General features: G+C 37.5%; 1 protein-coding gene across 4 annotated transcripts in view; it reads left to right on the top strand.

The window, feature by feature from the left end:
- ORC3 (origin recognition complex subunit 3) overlaps positions 1–24038 on the top strand; it is a 35815-nt gene that overhangs the window by 4577 nt on the left and 7200 nt on the right. The window contains exons 3-15 of one of the 4 annotated variants that reach the window (XM_035888640.1): positions 2867–3008; positions 4268–4372; positions 5053–5207; positions 6103–6254; positions 8368–8527; positions 9299–9412; positions 11275–11408; positions 11887–11950; positions 15229–15345; positions 16230–16309; positions 20959–21092; positions 22871–22956; positions 23444–23541. In XM_035888640.1, coding sequence (XP_035744533.1) covers positions 2969–3008; positions 4268–4372; positions 5053–5207; positions 6103–6254; positions 8368–8527; positions 9299–9412; positions 11275–11408; positions 11887–11950; positions 15229–15345; positions 16230–16309; positions 20959–21092; positions 22871–22956; positions 23444–23541 — 1439 coding nt within the window. In that variant the 5' untranslated portion in view covers positions 2867–2968. Of the gene's footprint in view, positions 1–2863; positions 3009–4267; positions 4373–5052; positions 5208–6102; positions 6255–8367; positions 8528–9298; positions 9413–11274; positions 11409–11886; positions 11951–15228; positions 15346–16229; positions 16310–20958; positions 21093–22870; positions 22957–23443; positions 23542–24038 lie in introns of all 4 variants that reach the window. The other 3 variants (XM_035888632.1, XM_035888626.1, XM_035888617.1) reach the window with 3 other exon arrangements.

Genomic DNA, 24038 nt, shown 5'->3' with positions numbered 1-24038 from the left:
AGCAGCAGGCACAGCCCATCATGATGAAAGCCTCCCTTAAACACTCAGAAGCACGGAGCCATTGCCGTCTGCAAAGTCATCAGTATTTCCTGTTCTAAATCTCCTACCCTTGTTTTCTTTGAGGTTGCTAGGAGTTTGCCAGATAATTTCTTCTGTTCTTCCTCCTCCTGATGGAAGACAGTTCATGCTACATTAACAAATTGATATGGGCCTTGCCTTAGAGTTTGATTTGCCCAAGGGCAGATTGCCTGCAATTACTTTTGCTGCTATACATAGTTTTCTTTATCCAGCTTCTGGTGTATCTCTGGTATTTTTTTCTGCTGAGTTTTGAATTAACAGCCTTTTCTCCCACTGTTGGCAAACTTGGAGGTGATAATTGTTCTTACATGTATAATTGTGAGATAATTCAGGTTGGAAGGGACCTTAGAAAGTCTCTAGTCTGAAATTCTGCTCAAAGCAGCAGCATCTTTGAGGTCAGACCAGGTAGGTGTGGGCTTTATCCAGTTGGGAGTTTCTTTCTTACATACTTTCAAACCCTGGTTGTAGTAAGCCTGATCCATTGCAGAATACCTGGGAAGTCCGTGGCTTCCTGGTTTAGACTTTTATTCTAGGGGTTCTGGTAGTGTGCTGAGGGAGCCTAGCAGGGTGTTTTCCGAAGTTTTTGCTAGGGTACTGCTACCTGACAGTTTGTTGGCAGGCCATGAGCTTGTGCTGGTGTTTTCCCAGTTCTCTGGTATCTACTTGAGGTGTTGAAGAGTGAAGAGGATTTGACCTCTGAGTACTTTGTTGTGGAGCACTGTTGGCCTCTGTATGTCCATCATAAACTGCTGTGATTGTGGCAGCACCATCTGTTGTCTGGTGAGGACATGCTTTCAAGCTTCTCACAACATGAAAAGCTGGCAAAAGTACTGCAGGAACTTCGTTTTTGGAAGGTGAATTTTGGACCTTTTTTGTTCCAGTATTGCAGGGTATCCCAGTTTTGACCCCTGCTGTCAGCAGTGGCCTTGCAAATGTTCTTACTGTGATACATCTCATCAAGGACTTGTAGAAACATTCCCTCCCTATAAGGTGAGGAATTCCAGTTGCGCTACAAGGATCCCAGTTAGAAACAAAAAGCTTCAGTGCAGGGCTGTAATATGGTAATTTTAGCTCTACTGTGCAGATAATGGTTTTCAGACCGCACAGCAGATAATCGTGACAAAATCTAGTGTCATAGCAGGGGCTGAACTTCAGTTCATGTGACTTTTCCAGAGTAAGCAGTGTCATGCAAGTGAATGAGTTGGTCACCTGAGATGCAGAGCGGCCTAGTGTACTTTCTGGAACACTACCAAAATAGTGCCAGTAACAAAGTTGTTTTGACAAGAAAAGACTGATGGATTTTGAGAAAGCTAAGTAAATGAGTAGTGCTATGGCAGACTGAATTCCATCTTCACAGGTGTGCATAGAAAGAAATAATATATACTATAACCATGCAAAGTAAGGATTTAGGTTCTTGTTACGGCAGCTTAGTGAAAACGTGTAAAATGACAACCAGAAGAAGCTCAAGGTCTGATGGATTCTGAAGCAGAAGCTTGGAGGATTGTTATGGGACGTATGGTAATACAGGAGCTGTTACAATGCTGTTATAAAGCTGGTGGTGTAAACTCTTCTTTTTAAAATGCTGTGTTAGAGCTTCTTTTGAGTTGCCATAGAATTTATCAGGTGGGAGCTCAGAGGTGCACAATCAACATCAGAAAGGCCATAATCATATTTTTTAATAAGTAGAGGGTGAAAAGAGTGAGATTACTTTGTGTACAATTTTATCAGTTGTTCAGGAGAGCAACACGAACTCTTCTGTGTAATGGAAATGGAGCTCAGGTTTTTGAGCAGGCATTGTGTTCAATTTCCTGGAGATGTGACCTTAACTCCTTCAACAGCTGCCTCCTCAGTGCTGCTAGAGATGGCCTTTGCCACTTCGTTTAAAATCAAGTTCACTGCTGTGTGTGTCACTTCTTGTTGCTAATTAATCTTGATGATGATTTTATTGGGGGCAGGGGTTTAATTTTGCTTCTGACATCTGTGTTCTAGGGTATATATTGATATCCTGAACTTCAGAGTACTTCTTTTTTGTCTGTTCTAGCAGAAGGCATATCTTGGATTAGAGACAGATTTTCAAAGGAGCATACATAGTAAAAGTAATACAAAATGCTGCTGCCATATATCTGCCTTTAAAAGTTTTCTCTCCCTCTGCTTTCTCTCACTTTTCCTTATATTCCTGCGTATACATATTCTTGTATGAAAATCATTCTGAAGGGCAGAAGACAGTGTAGCAAATGTGGCAGTTGTGGTTTAGTATTTTTTCCTATAAAGCAGACTTAATGCTTTCCTTTATTATTCTTTTTTTTAAGTTCATCTTGAACTAGATTTGGAGGAGCTGAATGTTTGCTATCATGTAGATTTCTCAGAAAAATGTTTACAGGTGTTGTGTAAGCCAAGAGGAAATAAGAGGAATTTTCATGAACATTCTTCCAGAAACTAATTATATTGTTTTATTCCTCCTATGCCACTTACACTTTGTCAGTATAGGCTTTGGGGTTTTTTTCCTTCTTTAAAGCCCCAGGTGTGACAACACAGTTAAGCTCATTTGCTTTTCAAAAGTTACTGTTGAGGCATTTGACCAGAAGTTTTAAGATGCAAAATGTCTTTGTTTGCCACATAGTGAATAAATTAGCATGTTTATAGTTCACAGGAAAACTTAGTGTTATTTAAAATTTTACCCTGGAGTTTTAAGGATTAAAAATTATGCAGGAAAGGGGTAGGAAAAGGAAGATACTCTGGTGTTTCCACATTTTTATAAATAAAATCTCTCTGTGTTTGTTTACAGCAGGTTCAGGAAGACTTGAATAAGCAGTTATTTGATAACCTAGTAAGTTTTCTGAGGCGATCTCATTCTGAGTTCCAAGAGAAGACAACGAAATGGACTTGTCAGATGAAGTCCAGAGAAATCCCTACTGCAGCTCTTGTCTTGGGTAATTTTTTAAAGATCTATTTTGTTATGTAGATCTGCTTAAAACTGACAGATCAAAGAAAAATACATTGCTGACTTCCAGCAGTTACTGTGAGCACTGTCAGCTTCAGAAATGTTAACAGAAGAGATTGGGCTGGGAGAAGGAAGCAGTGTAAGACCTCTTTCCCCTTTGTCGGTATGCATAATAGTAAAAGTAAGGTAACACCTTCCCTAAAGGTCTGTCTTAGGCAGCTGATAATGATTTGGGTTTGGTTTTTTCCCACCCCCCCAGCAGCACTGGAGATGCTTTGATTCTGTCCCTGTTTCTGCCACCAACATGCTTGGTGGTTTCTGTGACTAACTATGGAATTGCACAGCTTCTGTATTTCTGATAGACATGCTTGCAGTGCATCTTTACCTATAGGAAAGCAGTGTAATTCTTGGAAAAGGAGCAGAGGGTGAAAAAAATAGCTGAAGATCCTATTACTGAAGTTAGTGAAGTTTTGGAGTCTTTCTCTTTCCGGCCTCTCCCCCCCCACTTCCTTCCAAAAGGTTGTAACTGTAATCCTAAACCTGGTTCAAGGCAACCTGTTTGCATTTTCAGTGGATCATTTTATGGAACCTAAAATCAGGCCTGTGCTTCAAATTTACCATGTGAGCACTAACAAAGCCTGGAAGGTAGTCTACTTTGGTAGGTAATAGAAAGTCAGAAGTTCCTGCTCTGAATATTTCTGTGGAACAAGCTGTGAATTGCCTTCTGGAGGGGCTTGGACTAAGGATGTTAACAAAGGCAGTAGTTCATGGTAAATTCAGACTGTAGTTCATACTAACTCATAGTACTTTTCCTCCTTACATAAGCCGTGTGAGGATCCAGGTCTCAGGTGTATGCACTGCTCTTCTAGAGAAGATGAATTTCATCTTCTTGTCTGCAGGCCTTAGATGACTATGGATGGCTTCTGAGGGTATGAGGAAGCAGGGAAGTTAGAAAACCAGCCCTAATCCTTGCAGGTTTGCACCCTTGAGAAATCTGTCTTTAAAAAGAAAAAAAAACAAACTACATGAGAGGTCTTTGTAGTGATTGCCTGTTCCTTTGAATCAGCTAGTATTAACATGTACATCTAATCTTGTGCTATTTTTTCCATCTTTCCTCATAGATGACGTGATGCTTTTGATTCTTTCCTTGAATGTTTGAGGGTTTTGTCTGCTGTTCAGTTTATTATTCAATCATGGTGGTCACAAATCACAGGAAAAGTGCCCTTAAAATTTTGTCTTTTCTTCTAGGTGTAAATGTTACAGATCATGACTTGACTTTTAGAAGTCTCTCAGAAGCCCTTCAGGATAACATTACTCCTTACATAGCCTTGCTGGAAGCCAAAGATTGCCCAGGTAAATACTGCAATAGCTTTGCTTCTTCATCTGAATAAGCTGTCAATTAACTAGAAGTTCTAGCTTTTGCCCCCACGTGTAAGAATAACAGGTCGGAGAGGTCTTGAAGGCTTTCTAAAGACTTGCTCAATCCCATGTTAATATAGCAGTAATGCCTACTGTATTTTAAGAGGTATCCAGTTCTGTTTACAAACAATGAAGACTGAAATACTACTTAGTTGTAGCATAAATGTCAGGAGCATGTTGCTTAGTGTATTGCATGGTGATATTGTAGGTTGGCTTTCATCATGTTTAGTTGGACAGTGTATGTATGCATTCCACTTTTTAAATGCTTACAGTCACATTATTACAGTGAGGGAGTGGGTAGAATAAAACTTCGTCCCACTCTCTCTGTTCCTTCTTTCTTTTTTAAGTAAAAAGATTAAAAACACTTATGGCAGCATCCCCAGATCTACGGATTGTCTGCCTTAGTTATTTTTAAGTCACTCTAATAGTATGTGGCTGCTGTTAGTTCAGGAAAGGTGCAGGGCCAACATCTTAACCTGAGTTGTTGCTATCTGGGCAAATTAATAGGATAATTTTTATTGCATTAACAACATGCATATCACAAATACTTTCAAGCTTTCTGGAGCGTGAGAAGTGTTACTGAATAACTGTGTACCTAAAAATGTGTTGTGAAGGCATAAAAAATCTGATGCAGAAGCTGATGGGGAAGCTGATGAACTGCTATATAGATGTGAACTCATTGGAAGATGAGGACTATGTGCAGGTTTCCCAGAATAGAATACGTTGTTCCATGACTTCTCTTATCAACTGGTATAAGAGTGTAACAAAGGTATGATTCTTTTTTTTTTTATCACCAGTTTATAAAAATGCCTGACCTTTTAGATGCTTTTAAAAAAGAAATTGAATAACTCAAATTCCTATGCCGTAGTGAAAAAATGCCAAAGGTTGGCTTTTCATTTAATACTAAGAAATAATTGAGATTGATATAAATCTGTAATGTATATAACAAATGTGGAGTTAGTTTCTGATGAGGTATGAATGTCAGAATTCCAAAAAACAAGCAAAAAGTACTGTTTTGTCATATGGGAATTAGAAGCTTAAAATGCAGTATCAACTTTATGCCAGATGCTTTTCTCCCAGGAGTGCTGAGATGAGTCTTTAAGAAAGAACAGCCATCCAGGGGAAAGGCACTGTATTAGTGCTAATGTGCCATTATGTCATCTGCAGCCCACACTACATTTACAAGCAGTGAGAAAATAACTTGCAAAGTGTTTTTGTATCTTTGTGTTTAATAAAGCTAATGAAGTTTTAAGTCTTGTTTTTGTCATGAATAAAAGTTAGAACTTACTTTATGATGACTTCATTAGAGCAGTGTGTTAAATAAAAGTTTAATGAGTACATGCTCTTTTTATTACTGGGTAAAGATGTAGGAAATGGCCAACGTCCATGTACACAACTCAAATCTTTTCCCTCAATCCCGACAGAATTTCACCAGTTCTGTCCTACAGAACTATTCTTGTCTTTGTTGGAATGTGGGGTTTTAAAATTTGTTTGTTCTTTGTATTTCCTGCTGTTCCAAACAGAAGGAAGAAAAATTGCAATTCTAGATGCTAATAATAAATACAACTGTAGCAAAAAGTCAGTCATGTCACTTTAGAGCATTATAATATCATAGATGTGATAAAATCTTTTTATTTTCCTGTCTTCTGTTTACTAATGCATAGCAAACGGCTTCAAAGAAAGCAGATTCTGAAACTTTGAGCAAAAAAAGAACTTCCTCTTCTAGACACTGGCAGTCTCCTCCAGTTGTAGTAATATTCAAAGACATGGAAAGTTTCACAACAAAAGTACTTCAAGACTTCATAGTCATCAGCAGGTAATGTGACCTGAAGTTTAGTTCTGCCACTCCTTTACCCATTTTCTATATGCAGCCGTTTTGAAGTGTAACGATGAGGCAAGTGGAGAGTTGGAATCAAGCATTAATGCTGCTTCTTTGCAGCAGTGATTGAGCAAAAACCTATTTTCTGTGTTTTTGGGATAAATTATCCTAAAACTAACTTGGGACTCTGAGTCAGAGTGCCTAAGGGCTGGGTTGAGATATTGGATGGCTGATTTAATTCTTTACATAAGAGGATTTATTGGCACTAGTTGTTAGAGACTAGATCTTTCTTCTGTAGACTTTTAAAATTGTTTTCAGGGTATGGTTTTTGTATGGCTACTGATGTAATGCTGTTTAAAGGTCACTAGCTTACTAATAGAAGTACATAAAACTTACCCAGAGAATTTGTCAATGTTGGCCAGGATCTGTAATGAGTAGCTGACTACTTCAGGTGCTCCTGTGCTTCTGTCCTTCCTTAACCTGTCTTCCTTAATATCATCTCATGTATTCTAGTAAAAAATCCATGCTGTTCTCTGAAGAGAGCATCTTACACTTAGTCCTCAGTGTGAAACTACAGTTGCAGCAGAATTTGGATGGTGGTTGTACAATTAATTCAGCTGCAGCGTGAGCACCTGACATTACCTCTAAACAAGGCTAGGCAATTTCACTTGCTGAGAGTGCCACAATAAAAATATTTTTCTACTTCAGATCTGGCAGATGGGTTCTCTGGGGAACTTTTCAAGAAGTAAAATCAGAATTGCACAATTATCTGGAAATAATTAGGGTGTAAGGCGGGGAAAAATAAGGTTTTAATTGTATTTTAAGTGTTGTGCTTTATTGTGCTTTTTGTGGCAAGGATAAATGTATAATTACGAGCATGTGGAATGTAAATGAATGTTCAGGTCTGTCAATCCACTATTTGCAAATACACTTTTTTTCATAGACTATGTGTGCCTTCAGAAAAAAGTTTAGAGGATTCAGATGATCTTGTAATGAAAGATTGTCTTGATTAAAGTAAAGTAGAAAATGGGTAAAATAGAAGCTTGACAGAGTTGCATAATACTTTGAAAAAGATCTTTGGGTTGATATCAGAGATGGGGTTTATTCTCTCCGTTTCAGTCTTAAAGATGTTTAATAATAAGGGTGAAGTGGGTAAATGTGAGAGGTTCTTGTGATGTGTTAATCACAAGATTCAGTTTCTCTCTGATATTCTTCTAGGGAATCAACAGTGGACAGAAGTGCATGAAGTTTATTTGGTTTATGTTTAAGTCTCTAGCAGTGACTTTTGAGGAGTTAGAGAAATGAAATCATTGTGGGATAACAAAACACAAAGGTCAAAAATGGCTGTGGTGAAAACAGAGGAAAGGAATAAATTGTCAGTTTTAACCCAGAAGATATTTAAGACAACAGAATTTGCATATCCTTGAAACTAATAGAAATGGAAAATAATGATGAAATAATACTGAAAACTGTATTTTGTACAATTTGTATGCTGTTCATAAGAAGTACAGCATTCACTCCTGGTTATCGGTTCTGAAAGCATATACTAAAATATCTGAAGAGGAAGATTGAATCTGGGGAAGCTGGGATTATTTTTTTTTTTTTTTTAAGTATAATGGGAACACTGAATGTTAGAGGAGTTTCATATTTATTTTAAATTTATCAAGTGGTGTAAATTTGTAATTTTTCTTGAGACCATTAGCTGTTTAATGTCTCTTATCTTTTCCTCTATTTCTTTGGAAAAAAAAAAAAATCATGTTGTAAGATTCAGTTCTCTGAATATAACTTTTTGGGAAGATGGGACCAGTACAATACTCTAACTGAAAAGATGCTAAAAAGCATAAATGCATAAAAGCATAAAAATGCCACTTCCTGCAATTTTAATCCTAAAATGTAATTTAACTTGCTTTTCTATGTTAGGGCTTTAAATAGCTTCCTTTCTTTTTCATTTTACTCCACATCAAAACTCTTATGGTTTACTGGCAACAAATCTTTTCACTTACCCTTTCTGCATCTAAGCTCAGTGCTGTAGGAGGAATATAATGCATTTGTTTCATGGTTTTCTATAATGTAACTATTATGTTTTTTTCTCCCTTCCCCCATAATCTAGTCAACATATCCATGAATTACCTCTAGTACTGATTTTTGGAATCGCTACATCTCCAATGATTATCCACAGCTTACTTCCTCACTCTGTTTCCTCTCTGCTGTGCATAGAGCTTTTCCAGTCCCTTTCTTCTAAGGAGCACCTGTGTACTATAATTGACAAGGTAATTCCTTTTCTAAATAGGAAGTGTGTGTGTATTCAGGCACAGTACAGATGTGTGGCCTTCAAAAGTAGGTTTGTCTGAAGCTTTTGGAATGCAATCTGTTCCTGAGAGCTGTGCATTTTGGCTGCATCTACTCATAGTTGCAGAGTAGCTTAAGACTGAGAGCTTCCTTGTCACCTTGAGACCCACTCGCACATCTGTTTTCATCTTTCATTTGCATTGATGTCTGTGCATACATACTCGGTTATTACACTTTGACATTCCCACCTCTTCATTAAAATAGTGCTTTGATTTGAGTTTTACTTTGTTCCAGAAAAAGATAGCTTTAAACTTAGAAAAATTCAGCAGCTCAGCCTGAATTTTGCTGCCTGTCAAAAATAAAGAGTTACCGAAATGGTCAAGCCATACTGACACTGTGCCTGTGCAATTCTTGGTACACCACTTTGTGCAGGATTTCAAAAATCACTGTTAATGCATGCTGAAAGTAGTGGTATCCCTGATTGTTACAGCAATTTCTGTTCTTTTGTTGGTAATTTTAAAAATAAATACAAAAAATAGTGGTGAAATAATAAACTGGAAATCAATATTTGCATGGATATGTTAGTAGAAATACTGGGTTTAGAAGTTTATAGTGTATTTAGTATCTTATTTAGTTGAAGGCTAACACATACTGAGAGTTGCATCAAATTGTTTATATAAATTTCGCTTGTATTCAGTTGTATTCAGGAAAGCATTTCTGCTATGGCTGTTTTTCCTTTTTGTCTCCCTTAGCTGATTCTGACAGCGCAGTTTCCCTTTAAACTGGGTGAGAAGGTTCTGCAGGTTCTCATCAACATATTCTTGTACCATGATTTTTCTGTCCAGAATTTTATCAAAGGATTTCAGGTAGGCAATAGTAACAAGAACTCAAATTATGGTTGTGAAAACAAAGGGTAATTACTAGGCACTGAAAGAATTCTTGGGTCCTAATTTTTGCTGTTACTGAGTTGGATGAAAAAAATGTCCTTTGGAAACAGTTTGGATCTGTGAACAGGTGGGTGTTTTAAAGTTAAAACCTTAACTGCTGTGTTTTGAAGGGAAAACTTGTAGGACAGGAATGAAGAAGCATGCAAAAGCTTACTCTGCCACAAAAAACTGTATTTGAAGGTTATGTTTAAAAAGGTAACCTCCCTTACTGGGTAGAAAGACCTGTATTTTGCTATAGATTAATTTATAGCTTCTAATGCCCTTGGCAGAACTCTCCATCTCTGATCCTCTGCACCAGGTCCTCGTACTCTGGTTTGTCATGGTATGAATAGGCTACAGCAGCGTCTCTTCCCCACCTGAACTCTCCTGGTACAGTTTCTTGACGCACACTTCTTTTTGGGGAAGTGGGAGCTGTAGGATTGCTTACTTTGTGCCTCGGAGTAGGTGGTGCTTGGGCTCCAAGCAGCTGTGCAGCAATGCTGGAGTTAAATTTACACTCTCAGGAGACAAAGTGGAAGACTTCAAGGTTTCCAAAAATAGTCTATACAGAGCATGATAATTATATTTTTATTGGCTTATATATATCTTCATATCTAGATGTATTTCTGTGTCCAAGTCTTCGTGTAGCTTTTGTGGATTGTGGACAAGAGTTCTCCAAAGAATTTGTAGCCCATGTAATCTGTTTTATTGCAGGATTGTGAAATTGTTTCTTTCTTGCCTGGTTCCATGTGTGAACCTGTTAGTAAAATGTGCCCTTTGAGTGTTGTATACGTTTAGAGTGTCTCAGATTGTTTGATATCTAAGACTCGGTGTTTACACGTGGCCAGGAGAAATATCCTGGCTATGTTACCTCTTCCTGCAGACAGACCTGTGCAGGCTGTCATAGGTTTCAACTCCTCTTATTTGAAAGAATCGCCAGGATTTAATGATTCTCCATTAGCCTGATACGAAAATACAAGTCCTAGCCCTGACAGCACATGGCTGTGTCCTTGTGTGTTAAAAGTATTGAAGGATGAAGCAATTTCAGATCAGATTTCTAAAGTGATAGATACAAGGGTTTACCAGCATTTCGTTATGTCTAGGAGTGGTGTTAACTTTTCTGACAGAAACTGTTTTTCCTCTTTGACAGTTTCTGTTGTAGAATTTTTTAGTGATGCAGTCTGATTGGGGATTTGTTTTGTTTTTAAGAATAGATGTGATGAGTATATGCTACTATTCTGCAAGGCCCTGGTGCTACAAACATTTAGTGCAGCTAGAATCAGTGATAAAGGGTGTTTGTACATATGCATAGTAAGAGCTTAGCAGTGTATTTTTGTGTATGTGAAACAGAAATTAGGACATGTGGTAAGTTTGCTTGTGTACAGTAGTTGCTTTTCATATCTTTAAATATACACTTTGTGAGCATTGGCGCTAAATATATAACCTAAAGAATACAGTAATTCACATGAAAAACTCACAAAAATATTTGACAAGCTATAGTTATTATGTAAGAGGGGGGAAAAGATGAGGTACTGAAAATTTTATTATGTAAGAGGGGGAAAAGATGAGGTACTGAAAATTAATAGCACACACAGCAAAAAAGGTAATTATGCGACTGTATTTAAAACTGAATAATCAGTGTCTTGTAGTGACTTACGGAATACTTATGTAATGAATATTTTTTAAGGAAAACAATTACTACCATTGTAGTGTATGCTCTGTAGTAATAAAAGCATTAAAAGGTCAAAATAGCAGCGAGGATGAAATTTATTAACATCACTGCTTCTTGCTTTGTTTTTTAGCTCTGTGTCATGGAGCACTTCTATTCGCAGCCTCTTAGTGTACTGTGTTGCCAGCTGGTAGAAGCTAAGAAGAGAGTAAATTCTTTATCACATGATCAGTGTGAAAACATCAGAAGACTGCCCTCTTTTAGAAGGTAAAAGGGGAAATACGTTTTCGGACAATCTCATGTTTAGTCAGCTTTAAAAAAGGTAAAAGGAATCTGTAAATACAGTTCCATGAAAACTGTAGATCACTTGTGCGTATGTTTCTATAGCAAAGGTAAATCGATCAAGAGGAGGACAGTTCTAAATAATTTCAGGAAGCTTTAATCTTCTGGTCTAGAGCATACAGCTTCTGTGATACGTAATCACTTGAACTTTTTTTTCTCCTGTTCTTAATACAAGTTATTTTGCAAGCTTAATGCATGCTATTGTGACAAATAACCATGGGTCACTTTTGAACTCGTTAAGCTGACTTGGAGCATAATCTCTAGGGTTTTGGAGTTGGCCTTTCAACTCGCTGTCTTTGACTGTCCCTGTCTGAATCTTTCCGAACAAATCCGTATAGCAGCACAAACTTTTTGTATTTTGTAACATTGTAATTCTTATGTTCTTGGTTTTTCTTGCCATCAGGTATGTGGAAAGTCAGGCATCAGAGAAACAGATTGCACTGCTGACAGCAGACAACTTCTTAAAGGTAAAATTTCAAGAATGTCTTTGGAGAGCAAATATAACTTTCCCAATATATTAGTTTGTGGAGCATAATAAAATACAAAACTAAGATGTATAGTTCTGTATAACATCTTCATACAGTACATACTGTGTTTCATGTCCAGTAATGGAGAATTAGGATAGGCAGGTCAAAATTCCAGATCTCTAGGGTTGCTAGGTATACCTTTATACAAAGCTGCACAACTTTTCTTGCATCAACTTTTAGCTATGTCTAGAAACACAAGTGCTTAAAAAGAAGGTTACAAGGTTTATTTATGGCCTAGTCTTTTAATGCTTACTCAGACCACTTTCTTGGAAAGTCAGTAAAGTGTTTGAAGAAAGGCTAAGTAACCTTAGAGGCTATTTCATAAGGTCTTAATCCTCCATACCCTCTGTGTAGTTTGTGATTGAACTCAGTAGGGCAGTCTGGGTCCCAAGGCACACATTCACAGTAGATGTCATGCAGGATTAAAACTTTAATTTATGTTACTTGCTTATTTGGAGGTCTTTGAAGTCAGGCTACTACTATTATGAGCTTTTAGGAATTCACCAGCAAAGATCTGGTGGTTATTTTCACCAGCTGAACCACTCCCAGTAGAACCATTGCTCAGGGTAAAGTGTTTCTCCTAACTCTTCATCTCAAGTGTAGCTAACCTGGCAGGCAAATGGTACTACTAGAGATAAAGCAATTAATTTATCCTGGCAGAGCTTCCTGGTCTGTAAGGACTGTTCAAATGTGAAGAGCAATGTTAATGGCTGTAAGAGAGTTTGGTAGCAGGCAAGTTTGCAAGTGCAGTGCAATTAATAGTAGTTAAGGCGAGACAAGATTTAGATGTGATTTTTATGATCCATAGTCTTCAGTGGCAAAAGTAGCTTAAGCTACTGCTGTTGCCTTGCTGTTTATACACAACTGCTTGTGTGGCTGTGCAATGAAAGTAATCAGAGAAACAATCCAATTAAAGTAACCTGACCAAAAAAGAAAAAGGCAAGACATGGGCATTTGTTTGCTGGTTTTTTTTCTGCAGAATAATTTCCCCAATGCAGTTCACTCTGCAGGTGCATAAATGCTTCTCTTTGAAACAACAGGAGGAGGGGAGGCACGGGAAGGAGTAGCTCAGATTCTCTTTCTTTAAAGTTTAAAGACCGTGTATGGGCTGCTCCTTTGAAAGTTGAATGCTCATCAACTTAAACTTTATGTATTTTAAACTTTATGTATTTAATAATATACCCCTTATTTCACAAACCTCACCCTATAAGTTTGGGAAAGAAGCCAGAATTCTTGTGTTTATGTGCGTATGATGTTTCTGACAAATTTTAATAGAAGACACCTGTTGTAATCGCTACAATAAGGATAAGACTATTATTTGCATTGCCAGGCTGGCAGTGTAGTCTATCTGGGGAGAAAAGGCCCTACTGCTCCATTAATGAGGTGCTGTTTGTTCTGTATGTTGTACTAATCCACAATATCATTCTGAACTCTGGAAACACTTTCCAAGTGTTCCACTGTGGTACTACTTCACATAAATTTACTGTTCATGTTCAGGAACAGGTAAACTTGCTGTTCAAGCTTAGCACCTAAACCTGCAATACCCTTTGTCAGCTGCAATTTATAGTCCATGTTGTTACCACTTTTTTTTAATAATTATGGGAATAGTTCCACCTATTTAGAATAATCAGTTTTAAAAGCAGTTTTACATCTTAATTACTACCAACTGTCTGAAAGTTTTCATGGCAAATTTCATTTGAAATTATATAAATGTGGTGATCTGTATTTGTGGAAAAAACATTGCATAGTCTTCTAATAATATTTTCAAACTCTTCTAAAATAGAATATGGCTTTTCACTCTGTTATTTGGCAAAGTACATAGAATGCCTGCACTGCGATCTATGTATATTGACTACATCAGTTCTGAGCTGGGAAACAAGATGAGGGAAATATAGTTGCTATAATGCTCTGGGTTTGGGGGAGTAAGTTTGATGTAGCAGCATTGAAAGAGAACTTGTTTTCTTTTCTCAGCTTTTTTTGTGGTGGGAGATTTTTTTTTTTTTTTTTTTTAAATGATCTTGCTTAGAATTAAAATACAGACTTGAGACTGTCTACCCTAAGGTCTTGGAAGAAATTTAAACAATTCTTATGTGAGCGACCCTTAAATTTTAATAGATAAAAAGTCCATGGGGAGAAATGTCTTTAATGTTTTTAATAATCTTGAACTTTTTTAACATCAGAAAGCTCTCTGCAGCCCTAAGTGTCTTTTGTTACTTTCAGTCTTTGCAGTATGATTCTTAATCTTTCCTATATGTCAGTGCTTCCTCATATTGCCTGCAGATAAGGTTTTGCTTTTATTTAATCTTTGATACTATTTATCTCAGTTTAACTTTAGAGAACTTCAGTGGGTTGTTTTATTTTTTCTTTCCACCTGGAATAACTTGCTCAGAGTTCAGCAAAATGGCAATAAAATATGTAGAGAACTCTCTGGTTATTTTCCTCTTTATCTTTGTATGAAGACAGGTGAGAGAAGATCTTCTGATTTGCAAACTTAAAAGTAATGAGCGTAAAGTACTGTAATACAGCTACCAGAAATTTTGAGTGTGGTTTTCCAGAAGTGCTACATATGCATCCATGGGAGGCCAGTGATAACGAGATGACATCCAGTAAATTCAGTAGCAGCAGTTAATAATTTCTTTTTCCTATTACATGTTTGGTTTTTTTCTCTGCAGTTCTCAATCTATGAATAAACAGAAGTCAAATTAAGAGCACACATGAGCAGCAACTGCGTATTTCTTTCTTTTCTGTGAACTGGTCTTTTTATGTACACCTAGCTAGTAACAGCAGCCACCCACAATACAAGAAATACACTTGAAAATGTATTTGTAATATAAAAATGCAAATAATAAGAATTTGAGTAAAAGTAGCTATATAATTTCTGATTGCCTATTAAAGGTATAGTGTATAGTCTCACTTTTGCAAGATGGCATACCAAATCTAAAGGCTAAATATAGTTGAAAATGGTAAAACAATAACGCTAATCAGTAATAACTCTCCACTAAGATGGAGGAAGACAGTAAAGTTAACAATATGCAATGTCATTGCAGTGAACTGTTGAAATACAGCTTTTTTGCATAGTGGTCTCAATTTAACACTGGTGATTTAAATCATAGCACGCCACACTGTGGAAAAATTCAGAGTAATTTTAAGTACTTGATGAGAGTTTTAAACGAATGGATGTCAGAATGACTTATAAAACAATTATTCTGTCACTGTAGGAAATAATACAGAAGTTGCTGGAGGACTTGCACGTTTACCATGAAAATTATGTTTTGGTTCTGAGATGTCTTCATGTTTTCACATCTTTTCTTCCAAAGTATCCTTTGGGCAAGCAGGTGATGTACTGTTATTCCATTTTAGTGAAAAATGGGGGTTTTTTTTGTTTGAAAGTATGACATCTGAATAAGTATTTATTCTTTATCTTTGTTTACTATTCTGCTGCTTTGCCCCCTGCTTCTTAAAATGGAGACAGATGCTTTCTTGCTGTGGGCAAAGGGCAACAGCATGTGGTTTCTTCAGTGGAATGGATGATAGCTTGTCAGTCAACTGGAAGGAGTTTCCAGGAGGAGGCAGACACACAGAATCCGCACATTGACCTTCCCACATCTGTGGTTATCTGCATGCACTGCAGACGATATATACTCTTGTATTACCTATTAGCTCACTAGTCAAATTGAGATGAAGAGACTGAGTTTCAGCAACTTTCTGTACAGAATAAAATGATAGTAAGGGAACAGTGATAATTGCTCTTAATAGCCATATTGCTCTAACGTCATTAAATCCACCTTCTTGCGCCAAGCAATTTTTTCTTTCACTAGAAGAGCAATATACTGTGCACATGCACTTGTCTGTCGGTTCTCAATGTATTCCACACTATTAGAATCTGTCCCTAACTACAAAATCAGCATGAACTGTCCCAGTATTTGAGAATAAAAAGATGCTGAGGCATTTGATTGGAGTGCCTCTCTGTTCTCTGCACTTACCTTCATCTGAATGTTAGTTGTTTGAAATCTGGTGCAGAGCAACACACAGACTCCAGCAACACTAGGAGCTTAGTTCTGTAAGATACTAAATGCTTTCATTTCTTTTGCAATCATTCTACATCTCTGGGAAACAAGCTCCAAAGGAATTACGTGTTACTTTGAAAAGCTTGTTGTAAGAGTTCGGCATTGCTTTGTTTGTAAAACACTTTATCCTTTCTTCACCTTCTGCATAACAGATCAGGGAGCTGCACTGTGCCTGTTTGGAAAACCGAGTGTGGGAGACAAAGGAGTATGAGTCATGTCTTCAGCTAGCAAGGTGATTTTTTTTTTTTTCTTCCCCCATTTTGTTTTAATTTTGTTTTAATACCACTGTACATGTGTAGAATATCAGTCATCTGTTATTCTGGAACTTAAAGCTGAGGATATTACCTGTTCGCAGCCAGTTGTGGAATTGTTTGCAAGTATAATTGACTGCTGTTTTCATTTTATCTTTCTACTGTTTTGCGTGAAACTCAATCAGGTTCTAATATCTCTTATGCCCTGAGTAATTATGCTGAAACCACTGAGATGACTGTGTGTGAATGAGAACATCATCTGGGCTTTGTCTTTTAAAGTATGATTGTGTTAGATAGTATCAACCAAATTCTTAGTTTTACTTGGCCTAAATTTTAATCTCTTGTGAAAATTAGAATCTGTTCCAAGTGAGTAGCAGAGGCCTTTTTTTCTTTTTCCTTTTCTTTTACTGCTTTCCCCCTGATGCCTTTGTCTAACAGTTTGCACAGGGACTGAGTTAATTTTTTGTGTTATAGTTAGCTTAGGACTTTAGGAGAGCCTACACTTGTGTTGTCTCTCAGTGTTTAAAAGTCATGTAAGCCAGTTTTCTTAACAGAAAACCCTTTAAGTGCAGTGTTACAGCTACAGACTTTTAAAACATGCTTTACCATGGCAAGTGGCTGTTTCCTGATAGCTGCATTCACTCAAATAATACATCGGCTCTGTCACACGAGGAGCTGATGCAATGCTGTTACCATAACTCCCTCTTCAAGAGCCTCTGAGCTTGTGAGGTTTGATGTGTCTGACAGTAAAATTGAATAGAAAAATCATGTCATTGGTGGGTGGAGGATAAATTCTGGGCTCATAGACACAAGGAAGCATACTCTTCAAACTACCTTTGCCATACTAAGTGGTTCTTATGCACCACCGCTGAGCTATGTTCTTTACCCTCATCCCTTTGAAAGGATTACATGCCTGATTTGCCATTTCTACAGTCTTTCCTTCTTAATCCTCTGACTTTCCTGAATCTTCACAGCACTCAATCACCTATCAACCCTTGCCCAGAAATGTGTCATTTTGCTTTCCTATACTGTCTGTTCTGTAATCTCTAAAGCTGTTTTTTCCTCTCCTTTTTCTCCTTTTATGTTTGATTTGTTTTCTTCCACTCTGAATTCATCTTCCTCTTTTCCTATCTCAAAGTTGATTCTGGCTTGCTCCCCCTTTATTCTTATCTGTTCATCTCCATCCTGTTTTTCGTCTGGTCCTGGTTCCCACAGTGGGAGCTTCTGATAGAAATACAGTGATTGGGATCATTCCTTTCATAAATTATTCTTATTTTTTTTAATCCAGGAATTCTGTCATTTTTCTAACAAAACTTTTAACGCGATTCCTTCAAATACCAGGCATGCTAGCTGTGATTATTATTTTTTCAGCTTTTAACTTTAACTTCCTTCTCCATTTTACGCATACTTCCTCTTGTCTCTGCTTTTTCTGCATAGAACCTTGCTGCTGTCTTTTAGAATAAAATAGTAAAATGTGATCTTCCCCCTTTTACTCACAATCTTTTTTTTTTTCCCCTTTTGCTCAGGTATGGACGTTATTCACTGTTCCTTAATATTTCTGCCTTCCCAGGGTTCACATTACCTGTTGATGTCCTTATGTTTACCCTTTCCCATCCCTTATTCTTACTTTCAATATTTGTTTTTAGAAAATTAAAAATAGCGAAGCTTTTGATCAGCTTATTTCTCACTTTGTAACAGTCTCTCTTTTGCCCTTCATGAATTGTGTTTGAATGTGGGGTTTTCAGTTGTTGCATTGAGTTCCTTTTGTGGTTGGTTGGTTCTTTACTTCAGCCTTTCCTTGGGCTGGCTTTTATCCCTTCTGCTAGAAGTGCTCTCCCCAAAGATGGTGTTTCAGGTGCGTATTGGGTCCAGCTGAGATGGAGTTTGGTTTCCCCATAGCAGCCCTCATAGTGCTGTGCTTTCTCTGCTGGTAGCTAGAAAGGTGTTGGTAACACACCAGTGTTTTGGCTACTGCTGAGCAGTGCTCACACAGCATCAAGGCTGTCTCTCCAACATTTCCCCATCCCCCCCGCAGTGGGCTGGGAGGGGGCAAGATCTTGGGAGGGGACATAGCCAAGACACCTGACCCAAACTGACGAAAGGGATATTCCATACCATATGACTGGGAGATACCAGTGGCTGGGAGATAAAAGGAGGAGGAAGAGGGGGCATTCGTTTTTTGTGATGTTTTGCCTTCTGGAGCAACTGCTACACGTACTGAAGCCCTGCTTCCTGGGAAGTGGCTGGACATCGCCTGCTAATGGGAATTAGAGAATAAAATCTTGTTTTCATTTTGCTACCGTGCATGGCCTTTGCTTTTGCTTTTATTAAACTGCCTTTTTTTTTCCCCCCTCTTTCCCCCCCCGCCTGTCCTGCTTAATTTTGTTAGAGCAGCTTGGTGGCACCTGGTGTCCAGCCAAGGTCAACCCATCAGAAGACTATCTCACTTTAGCAATCTAGGCAATAGTTACTCTACTTTAAGCTAGTTGTCTAGAGTCTAAAAAATACTATGGGGACACAGGGAGAGTGCGTGAGCTTTAGTTCACGTTGGATTAATCCAATCAGAAGAGAGATGAGGTTAAGAGATGTTGGAGAATGTCTCACTTGATTGGTTATGGGGAGCTAACTGGCTGGGACATCTTGCCAAGATTTCAGATGGCAAAACGTTGAGGACTGTCTGACCTCTTGTCTTCTGTCTAGATACTGTACTCTCTTTTTGTCTGCTAATCATTAATGTCATTCATCACACGCTGCTGTTGAGAGTCCTGCCCTTCCCTGACTGTTGTAATTTCGTTGTTGACCCATCTCTGTTATCGCTTCTTCAGATGATTCCCCGCTTCAGCATTCGGAAGGACTTTCTATGGACTTCATCCTAGCTTCCTTTCTTCTTTTTCATAACTTGCCTCTGAATAATTGGAAACAGATTTATTTACTGTCTTTGGATGTTCTGAGATCTTCCTTTCTGCTTTAAGCCTGTCTCCTAACCAAATTAAAAATCTTAACCCTGTGTGCTGACATACCTTGCAGTAATCTCAAGCCCAAAAGGTTGAAAAGGATCCTTTACTGTTTCCTCATATGTGATAACCATCCTCTTGCCTGTTTGGGCCCCTGTAATCCCATTATCATTGTAAATAAGTTTTTCTAGAACTTGCAGCTTCTTTTTGAATAACATTACTAAAATAAATTTGTTCTTTCCCATTCAGAGATCTCCAAATCTAGTTATCCTCTCTTCATCTTAGATGTTTAATTACTGCAGTGTTTTCTCTGGCCTGGAAGAAGGGTATCGTGTTTACCCATTATATTCTACAAGACAGTTTCAAAACGTTTTCTATCCTTTTGTGTGGTCACGGTCATCCTTTCTGTTTCTCTTGAAGCTTTTCTGTACATAACAAGTGTATCTGAAGGCAATGCCTGACTTGCAAAAATCCATAACCCTGAACAGCATGAACTGAAGTTTCAAATTCTAGCCTTTACAAGCATTTAGTATTAACTGCCAGTTAGAAACTAGAGCTCAAATTGCAGTTGCCCCTCCAGACATCCATAAAGTTTCCCCAGCCTCTTCTAAATTCTTCCTTAAATTTCTCTTAGACAATGTTTAGGTAGCTCATACGGAGACCCACCACCTGACACACTGATCGCCATAATTTCATTTTTTTGTCATGCTCCCTTTTTTTGTATAGCTATGGTTTTTGTCTTCTAAAACTCTTAAACTGTTAGCACCTTTGATTTGTATTTTTATATTAGCACCTTTGTTTTGTGTAAGACGAAGCAAAACCACAAGAATAGGCTGGGAAGGACTCTTAATAATAGCGACTGTTACAAATGTGTGATTGTTCAGAACCAGAGTGTTCAGTGATGGGAACCTCTCGCTCTGCATGAAAAAAGTTACATGCATGTGTAATGGTACTGGCTTGATGCAATGACTGTAATTCTGGATTTCATTTATGGATCTTTGCAAGGACTTGCTTTGATATCTTTTGAATGAAGAATCTGAGACTGAGCGGTGCTTGGTGACATTTATAAAATGCCCTAATACATAATTGTAAGTAAGTAAATGCTAGGCTGGAGGTTGGGATAGATGATCTCAGGTGGATCCTTCTAACCTAAATGATTCTGGGATTCTAGTGGTGGTTATAGAAATTAAATACAGAAAACAGCAAGTTGGATTTTGTTTAAGAATCATTCTGAATCACAGGGACTAATGGATTTTGGGGACGTGTGAATACATATTAATATGTGTTTTTTTTTTTTTCTTTTTAACATTTCATTTACCGTTCTTGGGAATTAGTTATGAACCCTACCATACTTTTTTCTTTTTTTTAATCTGATTCACAGTTTCAAAAATTATAACTCTGCATCCAGCAAGTTTTTTTAGGTAGAAAATCAGAAAAGCTTTCATTCTCGGTTCTGCTGAAAAATGTGAAGGACATTCCAACTTGATTTGTTTCTTGCTGTTAATGACAGTGTGGAGAAATTTGACTTCACTGCAAGACTGAATGCTTGAAATCTTGGGAGATTTTCTTTTAAAAGGAATTTTTCAAATTATTTTTTAACTTTTTTTTAACTAAGAACATTGAAAGCTGTTTCATCATTCTGCGTTTCAACTTCAGCCAACAATTGTGTCTTTTAGGATGTTGAATAAGTCTGATTTGGTAACCATGCTTCAACAATGTGTGGAAATTTTTGTGTCATCTTCTGGAAAGGAGTTTGGTAAGACAGTAGAGAAGTTGAAGGAGTTCTTGACCCAGTTTCAGGAACTAGAAGGTGGGTGTGTACCATCATACATTCCATTGCAGATTACATTAAAGCTGTTTTATAATCTGACCAATGGATATCATTTTCCCTGGTGATATCCTGTCATTGTATCACACCATCAGATTTTTCAGGATTTTTTTTTTTTCAAAGTACATGCACAAAATCAGGAAAAATTTGATCACACCATCAGATTTTTCAGGATTTTTTTTTTAAAGTACATGCACAAAATCACGAAAAATTTTTATTCTTTAGTGGTATGTGATTCATGCTTTTTATGATACAGAAGAGTGATGTAAGATAAGAAATTAGACAGATAGCAAGCATTAACTCACTAAATCTGTCATACGTGTATTTTGAGCATTTTACCAGATGTTGCAATCATTAAAACTTTTAACAAATAAAAGCAGATATTGAAAGATAAATAGGAGCAGACTTCCTGATGTCATGGTATTTAATCCAAACGTATATAAAGTTCTTTCACCTGCACCTTCAGTTAAATTCATGAAAGAGCTAGGACACCCACCGCCGGTTGTCAATGCTCTGCTGACATGCTGTAACTTGTCAGGCACATATACGTGTGTGTGTGTGTGTGTATATATATGTGTGTGTGTGTGTATATATATATATTTGATCATGGTAGAGGACATATTTGAAAGTTTAGTAAGGCAAATGGGTAGCAGCCTTGCATCTTGCAGGGGCAGGTTAACAGAAACTGCCTTATTCCTTCTGAAATAGGAATATGAGAGATTCCAGCATTTTTCTGGAATAAGAGTTTTGTTGCTTCCCCTGAACTACACAGAAGTGCTCCCCTGTGATTCCCTTTTGAAGATGAGGTGGTTTTGGTTTATGCACATTAAACTAAGTTCATTATCAGTGTGGTTGCTACCCAGTATTTGGACAAGTAGGCAATAAGCCACCAAGTGCAGTCTAATATTAAAGTAGCCATATAACGCTCTAAGAGCATCTTCAACACAAATACAAATGTCCACAGGACACTGGAAAATACCAACTCATTCTGTGTAGGTCACCGAAGAGTTTTTGTACATCATGATTGTCACTGCTGATTGGAGCTTTATGTGTGATCTGTGGGTAGAATCTCCATCTTATTGCTGCCTTCATAAGTATGGCAACAAATCCAGTTATGTTTTGTTTTGATTTTGATCATCACTTACCGTGGCATTGATTGTGCTTTGGGAGTTTTGGCTTCTTTGTTTTTACCTAAAAATTACTAATTATTGGTGTGACTGATGAACAAACTCCATGACTATGAAAACAAAATTTTGGTATAAATTAAAATAAGAATAAAACTGGACAATGAAATACCTTAGCATGCTTTTGGTTTGCTGCTCTGGTTGCAGTTTCTGGGTTAAGTAGGGAGAACTCATTTATTTGTTAGTGTGTTTGCACATAGGAAGGAAAAAAATATGCAATGTGTGGCTTTTAGAACACTTGTAAACATCAGTAGTATCTAGTACTAATCTGTCCAACTTAACAAATGTTGAGAGTATGACCTAGGATGACATAAGCAGAATTCAAGTGATGAGCAAGGCTTGTGCTGGATCTTTGCTCAGGGGTGAATTGCTTCGGTTACTTAATTGCTGTTGGTTAAGCTGCATCGCAAACTCCTTTTTTTAACAGTCTTTTACAAAGTGCAAGACTCCAAGCTGCCTGTGTTTTGGGTCTGTCTGAAAAAGTAACTGGCACTTCTCAGATTGCTTGGGTTAGGGGGTTTGTATAGGTAGTCAGGAAAAGTTTACCCCACATATCAAACATTAGTTTTGTTCTAGTAGCGGAAGCTTTCCAAGAACAAGATGTGTCCGTATCATCACAAAAGGAGCTCCAGAAGAAGACAGACCTTTATCGTCTTCAGAAGGTTAGGCTTGCGTAGGCTTTACTGACTAGTTCCTTAACTGAATCTTTTAAGATGTGATTGTCCATGGTTAGTTCTTCCCAGCTTGCTGGAGCTCTGTGTAAAGGTTGTGTACAAGTAACTCTCCTTAAAAATGGATGAATAAGTACCAACTATGTCTGTCAGGCCCACCTGACGCATAGAAAATTATAGAAAATATCTGTCAAACTAGGTTTTTAAAATGCAAATTAGGGGGTTTCTTCTTATTTAACTTGTAAATTACACATTCTGCCTAACACATATTTCTTTGAATTTCCCAAACTCCTACCAGTTTGAGAACTGAATACACTGGCCTAAATAAAAATAACTGCACAATCACACTTTCAAACATCATCAGTGAAGACATGCCAGCAAAAATTATTTCTACACATTTAATGTATAGATTGTGTTCTCCAGAGAACAGCTACCTCCCATGTAGTTTTATGCACCACTTTTTTTTTTTTTTTTTAAGACTTTGATGGAGTTGAAGGAGTCAAGGCGGTCTAAGAAACTGACAAAGTTTGAAATGCTTCGTTCTGAAGTTGTTGACTATATAGACAGTCTTGTAAGGTGAGCTTTCCCCTTTTATATTCCTGCACTAGTTTGCACCACAAGTTGCAACAGAAATTTTGCTAACATGTTAATCTTGCCAAATTGTGTCTTGGTCCCTGTGGTGTGAAGCACACTTTTTTTTTCCCCCTTCCTATTCTTTCTTTGATGAGGGCTCTAAAAATAATAATCTAAAAAAAAAAAAAAATCTCTTTTCCATAGATTAGTAGAAGTAATTGGCACATGAATTGGCCAACTTATTTTGGCTACAGAAAAAAGCTGAGGGAGGACTGGGTATGTGTGGCAAAATAAAGTCAAGAGTTTTTACCCTAATCTTTGCTGATCTGTTCTACTTATGAAACTGTATAGATGTCAAGTGTGATATCCCATCCATTTTGGGAACTGTTTCAGTGAGCGAGGCATAGCAGAAAGGGTTTTGGAGGCGGCTCTGTAGCAGAAAATGTGAAAGGCTTGGGGTGGGGGAAGAGATGAAGGCACTGGTTAATTATAGAGCCTGG

The sequence above is a fragment of the Egretta garzetta genome, unplaced genomic scaffold (genome assembly GCF_000687185.1).
Source record: "Egretta garzetta isolate BGI_Z169 unplaced genomic scaffold, ASM68718v1 scaffold430, whole genome shotgun sequence".
NCBI classification, from domain to species: Eukaryota; Metazoa; Chordata; class Aves; order Pelecaniformes; family Ardeidae; genus Egretta; species Egretta garzetta.
This window is presented reverse-complemented; position numbering and strand designations above follow the sequence as displayed.